This window comes from Paralichthys olivaceus, chromosome 20 (genome assembly GCF_024713975.1).
Source record: "Paralichthys olivaceus isolate ysfri-2021 chromosome 20, ASM2471397v2, whole genome shotgun sequence".
Classification (NCBI taxonomy): Eukaryota; Metazoa; Chordata; class Actinopteri; order Pleuronectiformes; family Paralichthyidae; genus Paralichthys; species Paralichthys olivaceus.
The window spans coordinates 9,177,284-9,194,158 of record NC_091112.1 but is presented as its reverse complement, the minus strand read 5'-3'; the positions used below and the strand labels follow the sequence as shown (position 1 = coordinate 9,194,158).

The 16,875-nt window shown below is 41.8% G+C and overlaps 1 protein-coding gene across 4 annotated transcripts in view; it reads right to left on the bottom strand.

Moving 5' to 3' along the window:
• ripor2 (RHO family interacting cell polarization regulator 2) overlaps positions 1-16,875 on the bottom strand; it is a 54,780-nt gene that overhangs the window by 18,804 nt on the left and 19,101 nt on the right. For all 4 annotated transcript variants that reach the window (XM_069516651.1, XM_069516652.1, XM_069516650.1 and 1 more), the window contains exons 2-5: positions 3,833-3,953; positions 1,176-1,331; positions 623-701; positions 253-276 (exon numbers count right to left, since the gene is read on the bottom strand). In XM_069516651.1, coding sequence (XP_069372752.1) covers positions 253-276; positions 623-701; positions 1,176-1,331; positions 3,833-3,953 — 380 coding nt within the window. The remainder of the gene's footprint in view (positions 1-252; positions 277-622; positions 702-1,175; positions 1,332-3,832; positions 3,954-16,875) is intronic.

Sequence of the window (16,875 nt, the reverse complement as noted above, 5' to 3'; positions counted from 1 at the left end):
ACAGCTGTACAAATAATGATTTGTTTGTCCATACCATAGAATATAATGAGGCACAGTTTGAAATACCAGCTCTCCTGCTCGCCCATCAACCACTTCTCCCTCTTTGATCAGTTTTTCCTACATTATTCCTCAGTCCCTTCAGCCCCTCATTTCATTTCCTTCCTCCTTTCAGCTCTTCTTTTTACATCAAACATTCCCCAACACCAAACTCAGTGGCTGTTACAGTAGAGATCCTCCCCTCTGTCAACTCACCTTGTCAAGATCGTACAGCACTCCCTGGAGAGAAGAAACACACACACACACACACACACACACACACACACACACAGAAAAACACACACATTTACACAGTTAGCACAGGATGACAGCTCAGGCTGCGTAAGTGATGCAAAGCAGACTACAGTTGTCTGGCATCAAAAAAGATTTAACGCTCTTTTCAGTGATTCTGAATGCGTACAGTACGTGTGAGAACAAAAGTGATGTCGGCTGCAGAAACATTTGCTCTTATACTTTCACACACTTCTTTGGAGTCCAATAATCCTATAATGTAACATTTCCCCATTAGTTATGCAGCCTTATTTTTGAGATGAGACTTAGTGAGAACATATCATCGGTTTCTCACCAGGCGAGAGTTCCTCTTCATGTCCTTCATCAGAGACATGAGTTTGTCCAGCTCTGTTTGATGAACTTCCAGATACTCACTACAGAGCGGAAACAAGAAAACACTTAGTGTGTAATGCAAATGCATGTTTACAGATTAGTCTATCAATTATTTTCTTTAATATTCAATGTATTGCTTTGTCATGTAAATAAAGTTGAAGAATGTCCTGATCATTTTAGATGGTCCTGATTAAACACAGTTAAGTTTCTTATTTTATCAAACTAAAAACAAAAACTACAATATGGCACAAAGAAACACATTCAATCTGTACATTTGAGGAAATGGAATCAGCAAACATTTGGTATTTTGCTTGGAAAAGATAATATATCGACTAAATATTTAATCTCTAAAAGTCAAAGAATTTCTCAAAGTAAACAAGTAAGTTAGAAACTATAATTATTAACATGTATGAACTGAAACTGTTACCTCATAGATACTCTAGAATTAATATTGTTATTCTTATGAGGAGTGTGTGTTGACAGTGTCAGTATACATCAGCATATGAGTTACTCACTCCAGGCCTTGTTTGAGTGCAGTGTAAACCTCCTCCAGTCTTTTGGGCTGCGGCTCTCTGGAGCTGCTGCCTCCCTTGTGTCCTGACAGGTGAGGCTTCTTGGGTTTGGACTGAGGCTTCTTCTGCACAGCGGAGTTCCCCATGAAGGAGTTACACCTGCACAAACCAACGCACAACAGGAAGTGTGATGGATGGTCCACCCTGGGCTTGTGGTTTTTTCTGTCCAGCACGCAGGATAATTTTTTCTGTCTACTGTGCAATGACTTTAAACACATTTGTTTCAAAAAAATCTCATAGAAGCAGGAGAAAGGATCTAGGTCTGAACATTCAGTTTAGACAAAACTTCTATAAACAGATTCTGCAAGTGAAGAGAATCTGTAGGTGAAGGACCGGAGCCTTCTGAAGTATTTCACATAGATCTATATTGTAATATTAATATAGCCTTAGATGAAATGCCTGTAGACTTTTATAACGTCCTTGTGAGCATGCCCTTGTGTTAGTCTCAGCGTGACTGTATCTCATTTGACAGACATAAACATAACTCGGTCATACAGGGCTGACACGTTTAACCTACATTTTATACAATCGCTCAAACTCCCAGCATCACCCTCCGAGGTGAAGCTCCTCATCAGTCACAGGACTCTGCTAGATCACAAGTGTGCAGACATATCTGCAACCACGTGCAAACACTCTCCGACCTGTATAAGGCCGACGTGACCTGTGCAAGCTTGTGTCAGGCTGCCTTCCTCTGCTGGAGTGAACGCACAAACACACCGAAGTTTCCCTCTCTCTCCCTCCCAGCGATAAATGACATTCAAGTGTTCTTCAGTCTCTCTTCCACAGTCCTCCAGCTGTTGACCAGCATTGTGACTGACTCCAGGGAAGAGGCAGAGTGAAATACAGTTCATTGGTTGATATGTGTAAATGAGAGTCAGCTACAGTGGTGTCATATATTTACAAATGTGTAGGACTAAAACAAACTATTATCATTAGATATCAATCTTCTGATTATCCTTTCCAATCGATTAATCATTTAGGCTATGAAACATCAGAAAACAAAGCCCAAATGGTTTCAACACTATATGTGAGCAGTGCAGCCACCTCACAAGGCTTTCCCTCTTCACATCATTCTTATTGTAGGTCACCATCATCATCACCCTCCCATGCACATTTCAACTTTTAAAAGCATTACAGATTTAGCTGACAAATGACATTTTTTCCCTGAGACTTAATGAAACAATCCCGGAGTCGTCTCGGGGACGTGGCCACGGCCGACTCCAGCGCTCGACAAGTTGGAATGTGCTGCGTCTTCTGCTGCACGCCAGCAGCACCAGTGAAGCTAAGCTGCCACAAATGTAGGCCAACACTGAATCAGAGCGCCGCGTAGCCTTGGGGTCACGCAAGCTGTGGTGCAGTAGGGTCTCTTGGCAGGGACACACATAGAGAACACACACATATGCATACATGGTAACACAATTCCATACTGACTTATAATTGTGGATTTGCACACTGGCGCACAAACTACAAAATTTGCAGTATGCATGCATGCATAAATGCACATGAAACATGCACATGGGTACACTCTTGGAGGGTCTGAGGCATCGTTCCACCTCGCTCATTATCAGAATGGTAACTTGTCAGTCACTGCTGTCAGTCGCCCCCACACCCGAGTCGTTCCAACCAATTACCCCATTCAGCGTCTGAGCCGAGAGTAAAGAGGGGAACAAGTGTCTTCAAATAGGTTCTCGCAGCAGGACCAGAGCTGCTGAAGAGAACCAGGCGCTGACAGACGAAAGTCAAAGATCCTAAACGAGATATTTCCAGGACGTGAATGTGAGAGGTCTTTGTCTCGGTGTAATGGAGTAAGCGCCGTCACTGATGGGAAGAACGCAGATAAAACTCTTAGAACTTTATCAACATCCAACTTGTCACAAGTAACTTGCGGCTGCAGATGAAATGATCAGGAAAGTGAACTTGTTGTATGACTGAGCAAAGTTCCTTAACGGGATCTTAAGACTTGCATGAAGGTTGGTTCCAGGTTATCGAATTAGAAACGTGTGCGTCTTTCTGTGTGCCTGAAGCCTGCTTTCAGTGATGTGTAAAAAGAGCAAAGAGCTAAATACACCGTCACAAGCACATACAGGTTTAGTGGGATTTAATTCAGTTTGATTCTTGTTGTGTGTAGTGCAGCTGTATTTATAGAGGAGCATATTGAGTCACCAGCTATTATGAAAGCATGACTGACGGTGAAATCACCATGGTTACCGCTTTTACATCAGAAGCTTTCACATGTTATCCGAGGACAAGGCACAAGTTCGTCAAAAACTAAATATAGATTTTATTACATTTTTTTTGCTTCTTGCAACTTATTGGACGACACTAAATCAGTGGAACAGCCCTTTAAGAATACCAATGAAAAAATGAGTTCCCTTAATGCTGGTATATTATTAAAATGTTTAACATGTTTTCTATAGCAGAGGTTCTCTATTTTTTTTCAGATGAGGACTCCTCTACAAGATACAAGAGACCCCATCTGAGAACCACTGTCCTAAAGAGCTTTACACTCAAATAAATACTCTGTTTGAGGATATGATATTTAATCGACTTCACTGACATCAGCTGACCATAGATCAACAGCTTCCAAGATGTCTGCTCACCGTGAACGCCGTTCTTGTAGCGTGCTGAAGCCGGCGAAGGACTGACTCCGGATTATGCCATTGGGCCCACCGGGGGAATGGGTGCCGGCCGCCATGATCTCTGGGAGTTGGGACGCCACACCTAGAGAAAAAAACAAAACAAACAGACTTACAGATCTGTTACATACACAGACAATATTTAAACAAGGAGTGAATGACTAGGGTCGGAAATATATCATGTTATGAACTTTATTAACACCCAAACCATGTCAAAACAGAGGGTAACTGGAGTTTAGTGAGCATTGTTGTGTAATGCAGCACAAAGTAGGTACTGTTACTGATGCTCACCATGTGCGATGTGGATAAGCAGCATTCAGAGCCTGTGCTGACATGTCTCAACTCCTCTGGTTTACCTTTCACCACTCAAACATGCTTCCACTGTTACTGTTGCAGATTCTCCAACCTCAGGCAGGTGCCACACAACATGACTTATGTAACCTTACATAAAGTGTGGTGTGCATCTACCAGAATTAAGATTTAGACTCATCTCCAAACGTGATGCACCAGAGTGACAGCTGTTAAAAAGACAGAGTCACAAGCAGAATTACCTTCACACAAAGCCCATTTTTGCTATTTAGAATTTTAAATGAAATTAATTCCAGCAAAGCCAATCCAAACCATCCTTGGTCTGAGTTATCTAATCAGCCTCTGTTTTAGTAACGACATCTTTTATCAGAGTATATTTAGCAGCAGCAGTCTGTCTGATTTCAACCTTTTCTTTTTTTAAAGTTGAAGATGTAACACGACTCACGTGGGCACTTTGGGGAACAAGCTGAAAATAGACGGAGAAAGGTCCATCTAAAGCTTTCAGATAATGTTTTAACAGAGACCAAGTGCCCGGAGGGAAGAGTCCACTGAGATAACTCAATCACTGTCTCGACCAGTGTGATGAGATTGTGTCCAGATCAGGGTAAAGTGTATCTGTGGTGCCGCAGTAATCTCTGGACTCAGGTTACCTTCAGTAAGAATGGTTTCCCTGGTTTTCATCGTACATCCATCAGACAAAGTACGCTACATAAATATCTTCCTCACATTCCACTTTCATTTTTCATGTTTGGTTGGAATTTGAAGTGTTAGTTTGACCTTAGCCTGAACCTTACCCTCACCCTAAGGCCTCAATTATATTCTTTACAGACATGCACATGGTTAACTGCGGACACCACAGACTTGTAGTTTGTACTCGTGCTTAACCCTCAACCGTTATGGAAATGGGTCCTGGGCCACTGGCAAAGTTCCTGCAGAACAGCATCATTCATGTGCTACTGATCATGTGCACCATGGGCCACCTAATACAAAAACACACCAACCAAATTCAGACGTGACAATCATGACACTGGCTCAGCTGACTAACATGCTGACCGCTGTAGAGAAAAACAAAGAGTCGTTTCTGTGTTTTTAATGTGTGTCGCTTCACAACTGAGCTACATGAAAAGTATCATCAGCCTGTGATGCCTCAGTGTTCAGCTCTTACCAGTTCCACAACTTTATCAAGGTGACAAAACACTGCACGTTTGTGTCCCTTCATGTGTGTGTCATTCTGTTTGAGAGGCCCCGTGTTGTTTTTTCCACTTGTCCATCCATCTTGCTGTCTCCTGAGGACAGACTATCTCTGTGTGGGGGGGGGGTTGGCTTGGGCTCATGTTGTCATACGAATGCGAGCATGTACACACACACACACACACACAGATACACACTAAAGATTACTGCAAGTGATTGAACCAGCAACCTGATACCCTCCCCCTTTGGTTTCTGTGATGGACACAAAGACCCGACACGGGACACGAGGAAAGACTAGATCCATGTTCAGTGGTGGGGGACAATGGACCAGTGAGACTGATACTGTTCAGGCTATTAATAGCAGCAAGCTCGCTTTAGCACTGACGACCCTGATAGCTATGACTCAGAGATAGAAAAATTATATATCTTGTTTTGTTATAAAGCCTGGTGTTTTATAAATGAGACAAAATAGGGTCTGACCCATTTATTGATTGGCGGCCATATATGTATTACGCCCACGTTTGCTGATATGTGCTGATATGAAAAGTTAACAGTAAAAACAATGCAGAGAAACACATTGGAGATGTTGGCATTATATAATGTATGTTATATTATATATGAATCATTTTAAAGTCAAATGGAAGAGAAATGTATCCAATAACACGGTGAGGTCATATCATAATGATATGATTCTTCTGAAATACAACAACCATATTACCACCTCAGCATCATCACGACTGGCAGCAGGTAAAGGTTTTCTACAGGAGAGCAGCAATTTGTTCTAATGCTCTGAAGCACTTTAGTCCATTTCAGTCTGTTGATGTTGAGCAGCTCAGTTTTCTGCCCGGCCTTGTTTGTCTCTCTGACTTTCTGACTCACTCTCCTAAAAGAGGAGCGGTGGGAGGAAAATGATGGTACATTTTGTTACCTAATGTTCACTGGGGAAGGACATTGCATTTCCTCAAGATTCAGACGAAGCAAAACAAGGGAGAACGAGAAGATGTGGACACTGAATAAAAATGAAACACAATGATACCAGATGGTTTCAGCCGTTCAGTTTCAAGTCCCTTTACTAACTCGATGTTCCCAAATGGTAACAGCAGATAGTTCTGCCTCGACTCGGGGGAATAACACTAGTGCAGCTTTTTGTCACCAGAGAGCAGATGTAGAAAATAGCTTCACATTTACCTCAGAGTTACACTTTGTGCTCAGAAAACTCCAGGTGGGGATGGTGTCTGCAATTCACTGTTTGTCCTACATTCATTTCCAGAGACTCGCTCACACACGACCGGATAAATGTGTCTCTTTATAAAAGTGTAATCATCTTGTCTCTTCTCTCCCTCTGTAAAAAAACCAACATGTGTTTCACATATTAAATGTGACAATGTTGTTTTATGAAATTTTGTTTGAACAAACTAATACATTTCAGGAGGAATTGATTTGGAAATTACATTTGTTTCCTCTTTCTTCTTTTTTTATGTGATATGTTTGATTTCTTCAAAGATTCCCCCCCTGAGGTTTCCTCTTCAGTGACTGACTCACTTTCTTATACTTCTCCTCATGTTGTTATTCACCAAAGTCTCATTTTCACATTGTCTTGGCATTTTAAGAACAAACCAACCAACAATTTAAAGGTAGTGATTGACAATCAGTTCACATCTGTGCTTACGAGGCCAACAATAAGATGTCTGCAGACACATCTGCAATAAGCTACATCATATTCATTTCTAAATGGTTTAGTTTTTGATGACTTGACATTTTACTATTAATAAACAGAGCCCAGAATGCAGATCTATTGAAGCAAATGAAAATGCACATAGATGGACATAAATAAAAACAACAATATGATATCAGGTTTGTATATATCAACCATCAGCCCCTGCAAACATTAATCAACCACAGTTAAGAGGGACTTTCTTTTCCCATGAAAAGCAGTGAAAAAGCCATTCACTCTTGTTGATTTTCTTCCCTGCATTTACAGCAATCACATGAGGAGACAGGTTATATAACAAATCATGAGTCGTTCTGAGCTTCTCGTCTGTTCCTGCACAAACACCAAAACACTCAAAATACACTCATTGTGCCAACTTCACTCTCCTCTTTTATACAGGAGTCTCACCCCAAACACACACACACACACACACACACACTCACACTCACACTCACACACACACACACAATTAACTCTTGAATAGCCTGAGTGTGTGTGTGCGGGTGTGTATATATATGTAAAAACCTGTGTCAGCCCACAGTGCACGTTAACAACAGGAGCCTAATTCTTAATGCCTGTATAAATTAGCCTCACCATGGCAACAGCAGACAAGTAAGTGTGTTACGTAAAACAACTGTTATGAGCCAACTGCCAGAAGTAGGACACACGCCCTCATGTTACAGGGGCCGAGGCATTAAAAGCACCAATCCGTCATTTGGAAAAAAAACTGTTTTTATACTTGGATCTTTTGCAGATGTTGTTTTAAATGTGTCTGCAACTTCATGAAAAGGGTCCTTAAGCTTTTTATTTGAATCTCATTGTATTTAATGTGACAGGGAGCGAAGATAAAAATAGAAAAGAAATTTAAAAAATAACGCAGGGCCAGGAGACAGTGTGTGACAGGATGGAGAAGTCTGATTACAGGACACAAACGTTGACTACGTTGGACACCAATATTCTGACAAAAGTCTGAATAAGACATTGACATTTAATGCCATTTTCAGATCAATTAACCCAAATAAATTCATAGTCAGAATGAGCAATAATCCTGTATTCTGACTTTAGCTGCATTATATTTTCCACAAATCCCAGAGATTATAGTCATGATCCACTGTCTATATGTGACTGGAAATAAGAATATTTTCTATCACACTGTGCAGGTTGCAAGCTCGTGCCTGAAAGCTACTCTGTTATCCCTCGTGCTGACATGCTTTGTGTCCATGCTTGTGTGAACTGGTTCAGTGATGAGTGTAGCCTCTTGCAGCTCCAAACGGGGCTAAAACTGGCTGCTGGCTGCCATCCCTCAGCCAGAACACACAATATTGTCTCTTCCAGTCTTTTTGTTTTCCCATAATCCTTTTCAAAACTGAAATCAAGAGGGTGAGACTGACTGACTTTGTTTTTTTACTGGCACAGAGCAGCTTGTTATGAACTTCTTAAATGGCCAAACCACAGTCAAAGAGCTAAGGTGTATTTAACGAGCCCACACTGTGCTGTCAAACGACAGAGGTAAATGAAACGTTCCCTCAAATATCCCCTCAGAGTGAACAAGTTAAGATCTGAGACTCGCAGTGAGACATCCTGAAAGTTTCAATATATAATCCCAAACCTGCATCAAATTTAATTTGAACTGAGATGGAGCATGTTTTAATCCCACTCTCATCTGAACGCATTGGAAAGAACCAGTTTCAAACCCAAACATGATGCCTGCATAACACACACAGGAGCATAAGCACAAGCACCAGAACGATGTGCATATAAATGTGAATAAACAGTAATATACAGAAGTAATATTATTATACTACTGAATCCAGGATGTGACCATTTATAGCTATATAACAAGACAAAATGATTTCAGGAGCCTCATTATCCTCAGGGCAGAGGAAAAGTTCCTGGAAGAAGTGCAAGGAAGAAGTCGTTTTTCATCTTCACCAAGAGGCCTCTCAGAAGTGCTTAAAAGGCAGCAAGGAAATTGTTTGAGGACGACAGTACAGAAAAAAATGCCAATATAATCTTGTGAGGTGGTGATGAAACACGTCGTTCAGGTTTGACTGCCGGTAAAACAGTTTGACTAGGATGAAACCTTGAGAAAGTTTCAGTTGGTTTTCACTTGAAACACAAAGACAAACATTGTAAATTTGCTTTTCACCATTGAAGAAATCTGCAGGAAGTTTTCCTTGTCTGACACCTGTTTTGGTTCACTTTCACCACTTCATCTTTGGCTGCATAAGTTTTTATTCATAAAGCTCTGAAAACCACAACAACTGCTCAGCAACTGAAAGACACTGTGTGTGGACAAAGCAGAGCATTAAATACTAAAATACAGCTCAAACGAAGCGTGTAGATTTGATTTATATTTATGGGATGGCCAGATAATGCAATGGCCAAAAGCCATGTATGATAACATGTTAGCCATATCAGCTTAAAAGGTATTAGCACATCAGTATAGTGTTTATTACTTATTTTGTCAAAAAATAAATCTGTTAAACAGGTTTAAGGGTTAAGTTTTTTTTTAAAACTTGAAACAGGAAGTCAAACTAAGTCTCTGTGAAATTAATCCCTGAAAACTTTCACCTTCAGTCATCAGCACTCACAAGTGTAAACTAATCTCTCTCTGGTTACTAGGTAGTAAAATCAGCATGTACACACACACACACACAGACACACACACACACACTGTGGAAGATGTTGTAAATAACCCAACCCGGTGTCATTCAGGAATTCAAAAGCTTTGAACCTGAGATCTGAGACGCTGTTATGGCTAAAGTCAGCTCTGCTCTGTCACCTGTAGGATGATAGATAAAGAGTTGCAAGGTTTTGGCTTCAGGAATCCCAACACACAGACAAAACACAAAGAGAACAATGTGCAGCGCAAAATTTCAACACGTCCAGTGTGATGCTGGTATGCAGTGAGAATACCTCAGGTACAAAAGGAATCAGAGGCTCGGTCAGTAGTCATCCCTAAAGACGGGAACAATGCCTGTTTACAATCGTCCCTGCATGCGAATGGTCAACTTGGCGGAGAATTCCTGAAGGAGCACAAAACAACAAACCTGACACACGGCAAAGACACAGTAACAGATGACCCGTTCAACAAGTCAGCCTGTGTGACCTGACAACAGTCTGGACACACATTTCATGTTCGCTCAATAAACAAACTGAGGATATTTATTAATCGCAAGAGCGACAAACTGTTAAGTCAAAGTTTGCGGAGCCAAAAATACTCTTTCTTTAGGGAATAGATACTTTTTGGGAAAATCCTCCTATTCACTTTCTTATTGAGAGTTAAATGATACGGGCGCTGCCATCTTGTGCTTGTAATGTCATTTTGAGCCTATACGTCTGCGCGGTATTAATCTCGGTGAGGAGCTATGGTATTGCGATCCCGCGTTTAGCCAACTTTGACTTTTTAGTTTAGTCCATGTCCAATCTGCTAACAAGGAGAAGGCAGGGTTTATGACCTATACTGCAGCCAGCCACCAGGGGATTAACATGTCATCCATCTTCATATTACAGAATATGGTTAATTTTTTTCCTCCTGTTTGTCGACTCCAGCTGAGCTACATAAGCAGCTAGCTGTAGTTTAAGGCACACAAGTGACGGTGTTATTGATTGAAGCCAGCAAATAAATGTATTTACCTGAATTTCAAACCATTCCTTTCAATTAAAAGAATTTTCTTATCAACAGCAAATACAGAAAAGTAAATTCAAGTGTTCTCCTCTGCTTGACACAGCTCCCTGTTTATCAGAAACCTTGTCTGACCCAAAATAATCACGTTGCCTGACACACTGACCCAAATAATCAGAGCCTCCTGATCTCCCCTATCCCGCCACAGTGAATTAAAATAAAACAAAAGACAAAAACAAAATCAGCTGATAAACAATTCAGTCATCTGATATAGCTAAACTGTTTATCGCCAGACAGGAAAGTGGATGTGGTGCAGAGGGGACGTGACTGTTGTGTGAGTGCCAAAGCGTGGGAATCGAACAAAGTCTGCTGTGTGTGTGTGTGTGTGTGTGTGTGAGAGAGAGAGAGAGAGAGAGAGGAGGTCAGTGCCAGATCCATCACATGAAAGTTGAGACGGTTCAGAAATATTTTTACCAAGCTGCAGAAAATAGACCTAATGTGGGTTTGAGATATGTTTCCTTCCTGTGTTGTCCTCATCTAATCATATATAATGAATGTATCACTTCAGTCAGCGCAGGTAATAATGTCTTCTCTTATATTCATCCTTTAAGCCACGAGCAAGAACCAAAGGTCATTTCTCTACACTTCACTGACATTTTGTTCAAAGGCACTGGCCGCTCTCTCCACCCTGGTGTGTGTGTGTGTGTAGTGTCCTCAGATTTCCTCATATATCTTTAACGTGCATTTACAGCCGCTCTATTCTAATTATAGGTCATCAGTATCCTCGTGAGGACGAGCATGCAGGAGAAATTAAGGCCAGGATATAGAGTGGCATTTAAATGTACGGATGACCAGATGAACTGAGGCGTGTCTGGACTGAAGTTACACTCAGACAGCTGCTGCTGACATTTCGACAGTGGAGAGCAGCGTGTAATCACTCGTGAGAACTGTGAGACACGGCCGCAAAATGCACAATCCAGATTAATGGACTCAGATTATTTTCATGACATACATACATTATTAGACAGTACAGTGGAAAGAAGAGGCGGCAGAGAGACAGGGGCTTAAACCAGAAGCACACGATGCATCTCTCGCTGACTTGGCGTCCACACGCTGACAACAAAGTCATTAAACACTGCTGCCGACTCAAGCAACGCCATGACAACGTCATCACAATCAAATCTGACGCAGAAACATCCTTGTGTGCTTTCAGATACTCATGAAGATCTCTCATGTAGAGAGTGGGACATTGATTCAAGTCAAGTTACTCTCTATTTCACCTCATTGATCTACTCACACACTTAAATCATATTCAAACAGTAATATCAAACAGTCTGGCAATCACATACAATGTCATGTCAGTGAAGAAAGTTACTCCAACAAAACAAGATAGCAAATGCTTTAGTATAAATCAAACCTCTGACAACGTGTTAAACGATTATCTCAGGGTGGGTTTTCCTTCAGTGACTCAAAGGTCACAAGGATTCCAACTTAGTTTCACTAACTTCCCTTTTAACTTGGCTGTGCATATTTCTCTAATACATGTCTGACTGACATCTGTGCTCTGTGTATTTGGGTCAGCATTAGAAGGACATTCTCACTTGCTCTACTTCTTCGAATCGCCCATGATGTGCGACCCGGACAGTGACCACCTATGCTGCAGCGCTGGAATGCAGTTGGCATACAAACAGGATTACGTCGGTTCTTTCAGCTCCATTTGTTATTTTTAGCAGGGAAAGACAACATTCTTTTCACTGATAGCAGCTACTGTGATAACACAGGTTTACAGTTTTGTATAGCTGTGGGAAAAAGAGTCGGCAACAAGAGACAAAATTCATGAGCGTGATGTATCAGCTGGGAAGGTGCTAGTGCTCCTGCAGCGCCCATGGATGAGGTGATTTGGCAACTGGGAAATAACAAATTACAAAACCAAGATGGTCTAAGAGGACGTCACGTTTTATATTTGAGAGATTGGAAAGGTTTAAAGGGCACAAAGTGTATGAAAAAGTGATCGACCATATTTGGATTCAGGAAAAAGCGATTAATGCTACAATTGTTAACGATTTTACAATGACAGCCAAATAAACAGGATTACAATTCTCTGAGCGGTTGAACCAAAACAAAAATGAAAAAAAAAGCTAAATCAAAAAACGAAAAAGACAGAAAGAGGCGCCTCCACATTGTTCCTGAAATGACCTCTTCCTGGAACAGAAATCCACTGCAGGGTGCAATTGTATCTTCTCTCCCTAAACTGTAGTTTCACAGTGCAATATTTCCACTAACAGTCATTGTGAGTAAAGACTCAGCAGGGAGCGAGGGCACAGAGAAGATATGAACATATGAACTTGTGAGGCATAAAACTGGAAATTAAACTATACACCAAAGTTATATAAGATATGACGACACTCACAACTCAAACGTTTGACTGATTAAGAACTATTTTGTATTTCAAAAGGAAACAAAAAAACTTTGACTTAAACAGGGACTGCCACAGAAATTAGAGTGACTGACACAGAAAACAGGTCAGCACATGTGTGGACATTGATGCTACAGATAAGCTGTAATCCAAACACCGTGATGCATCCATTGTGCCGCTCACCAGCCCGACCTCTCTACTCACACTACTGCTCACATACAACAGAAGAAATCATTTTATTAATGACTTTAATCTGCAGTATGAAATAGAGATGGACGGGGGGATAAGGGGGAGAGAGTGGAGGACATGCAGAAAGGTCAAGAGCCGTTCAAAGACGCACAATGTCCTCGGTGTGCTGCAGCCTTCTGCTTCATCCTGAGTTCATCTGCATATACGAAACATTAATTATTTGACAGATCTGCAACTGAATTACTTAGAGCACAATTCATCATTGTAAGTGAACGACAAACTTTCCCTAAACAGAGTTCAGGTGGAAATGAGAGATGCTGCAGAACTAAATTGGCGACTCTTTTCATTTAGTGTTGATTATAAAAGGTTAGAAACTTGTGAGAGATTTTAAAAAAGGTATATAAAATATCTTGATTTTAGTCACTAGTATGGATCAGGCTCCAAAAACACTGGATCCTACAATTCCCACAATGCAACTTCATATTCTTGACTCTTCCAAAAGACTATAAAATGGCTTTCACAGTAGTGAAAAGGAAGTAAACTACTTCAGTGGAGCGTCCCTTCAACAAAATTAATATGATTACTGACAATTTTGTAATCAATGACTATATAACTAATATCCAGTGTGTGTTTCAGTTATGATGGTTCCAAAAACACAATCGTCACACTGGGCTGCAGAAACATTTAAAGACGTGCAAAGAGGGAGCAGTCATCCTCACAACGACTGGCCTCAGGACAAAAGAGCGGTGTCATCCCCTCCTTCCATCCTCCTCGATTCATCCGTCATCACACAGCTGTGTGTCACAGCCACCCGGAGGCAGCTGGGTAATGGGAACACCCACCTCCTGGTGCCTCAAAAAATCCTAGACTTTGTGGCAGAGAAAAAAACCAGGTCCTCTAAAAGATGCAAAGGTGTCTGGGACCAAATTTGCAGAAATACATTGCTGTGTGTTGTGGGTAAGATAAGAAACCAAAAATCAACATCTGCACAAATGCAGAAGAAAGAGTGAGAGACAACAGAGAAAACAAACTAAAGAGATGGGAGGGAAGACAAGTGAAGAGCTGACAGTTTCTAAGCGATTCATCACAGAAGTGAGGAGCTGATGACAGCACATGTACAATTTTTACCAATAATACCAAAAAACTGTCAGGACGGCTGGAACCAGATGTCTCACACACCACTAGTTATCATCTGCGTTTTGTCCTGTAGCTGGTAAACAGACAAACAGACATAAAACTGCCAAGACACACAGACGTGAACCAATCATGTCTCTTCCAGCTGCTGGACCCTGCTGAGGGAGCAAATACCAAAACAGACAGATTATCAGCTTTGGAGCCTAAAACGCTTATTGCAATAGAACACTGCTGCCGCCTCCAGCTGCCCCAGCCAGAGGTGTGTGTATGTGTGTGACATATATCATGTGTCGCACATGAAGACTATAGTAGAGCATGTTCCATGTGGTGCATGTGTCCCCTCAGAGCAGAGGATTAATGTGGAACACCTCCAACACCACACACACACGCACACACACACACACACACAAACACACACACACACACACACACACACACACACACACACACACACACACACACACACACACACACACACACACACACACACACACACACACACACACACACACACACACACACACACACACACACACACACACCAAGAATGCCATGCTGATCTGCTCAGAGACAACGGGAGGAGGGGTTCAAACCCCCCTCCATAAATTCTCCGTCTGTATCTATGGAGGGGAGAGAGAGAGAGAGAGAGAGAGAGGAAGGAGGCAGCACAGATGGGAAGAGACTGGAGGAAGAACCAGAGGAGGATGGAAGAAGGGAGGATGAGAGTCAAATAATAAAGATGGAATATAAAAGAGTAGAACTTACACACCCGTTCGTGCAGCTATGCATGTAGTTGTGTGTGTACTTGCTTTTGTGTTGTCCAGATGTTCCGTGATATAACCGGCAGCAGCCTCTACATACACTCCTCTTGTACACAGCAGCTGTCTGAGCCATGGTCTGTGGTAAAGCAGCACTGACACTCATGGTTGTGCTACGAGAAAAGTCAAGTGATCACCAAAGTCAGTGGGGTTCATCCTCTGAGGGCCATGAGACTCTGAAAACACTTCATGCAGCTCAGCATACGCAAGATTTCTGTCTGGACCAAAATGGAGGGTTGACATTCCCTAAAAAACTCCTCTCTCCCTTCCCCAACTCCATTCCTCCAGCTGGTCTTCTTACTGTTCAACCTCTGCTGCCCCTCCCTCCACATTCCACTTAACCCCAGTTTAACAACCACGGCCCACCTTCTTGACACCACAGATTCCCAACAAACATAAAAACACCTCCCACCCACCCCTGGGGAAGAGATGATTGCAGGGTAGGACATGTTGAGACAGGCGGCTACGGCCAGACCAGCATCTTAAAGCGAGATAACCTCTGTCTGAGAGCAGACGGCCTGGGCCCTCACTCTGACGCGGCCGTCTCTGCGCCACAAATAATGAGTCACTCTGAACAAACAGACTTTGTTCGAGCTTGAGGAGGTGTGAAAAGTTGAAATGTAGCCATTTCTAAAATAAAACCACTTTGTATTCTTTGTGACAGGCCTGTAAAAAACAACTGTCTTCGATATCTGTGAACAGAATGACACAATTTCCCCACAGGGAACATGAAAGCTTCATCAAGGATCCAGAACCAGATCAACCTCTTGCCCGTTATTGGTTATATCAAAGCGGCTTCGCAGGCGCAGACTGAGGGGTCGAGTTAAATTTGGAAGTCTGGATCGTGGAAACTCAGCGGGGGATTTTGACTTTATTATTTAAGTCATGTGTATCATTAAACTCTGATGGAGCATCCAGAGCAGCAAAAAGCCTCTGGCTGAAATCATTTCTTTCGGCGTCCCAGCAGAGCACTTAAACTTCCTGCAGCCTACACGCCTTATGAAATAACTATCAGCTGTGAAAACTGTACGGAGCCGACACTCCTCCTGGAAGAATGCAAGGCTGAAATTTCGCCCCCGAAACCGCACATGTGCTCGGAGATGGAAAAACATGTGTATAAATGTATGCAACGAACACACAGCCACCCACACACACACTCCTGCAAAATTCTTGAGAGCGGCAGCTGAGTGTTTCTGAGGAAAGGAAAAGGTCAAGTGCTAACATGAGAGACGTTGATAGACTTTTAATTCCTTATAATGGCTGAGAGCGCAATGCACTTCCAGGTCCTGTTCCTCCTCCTTCTGTTAGTTTGTTATTCACATGGCCTTCATAATCTGCTTCTATTGAATTATGTCATTGGATTTACAGGTATTTGGTCATAACTGGTCACAAATTGGCCAAATTCAATTTGTTGTTTCAGTCTGGACCTCAGACTAAAAGTCACATAATGTTCATGAGACATTTTTCGTTAACAGTTTCTAAACTGTGTTTGAATGTTATTTGAAATAATTAACCAAAATCAGACAGTATCAGCAAGAATAAGTTATTTTTCTGCAGAAACATTGGAGTTTCTGTTTAAATGGGTTGTAAAGCTAAAGTCAAATGACCCAC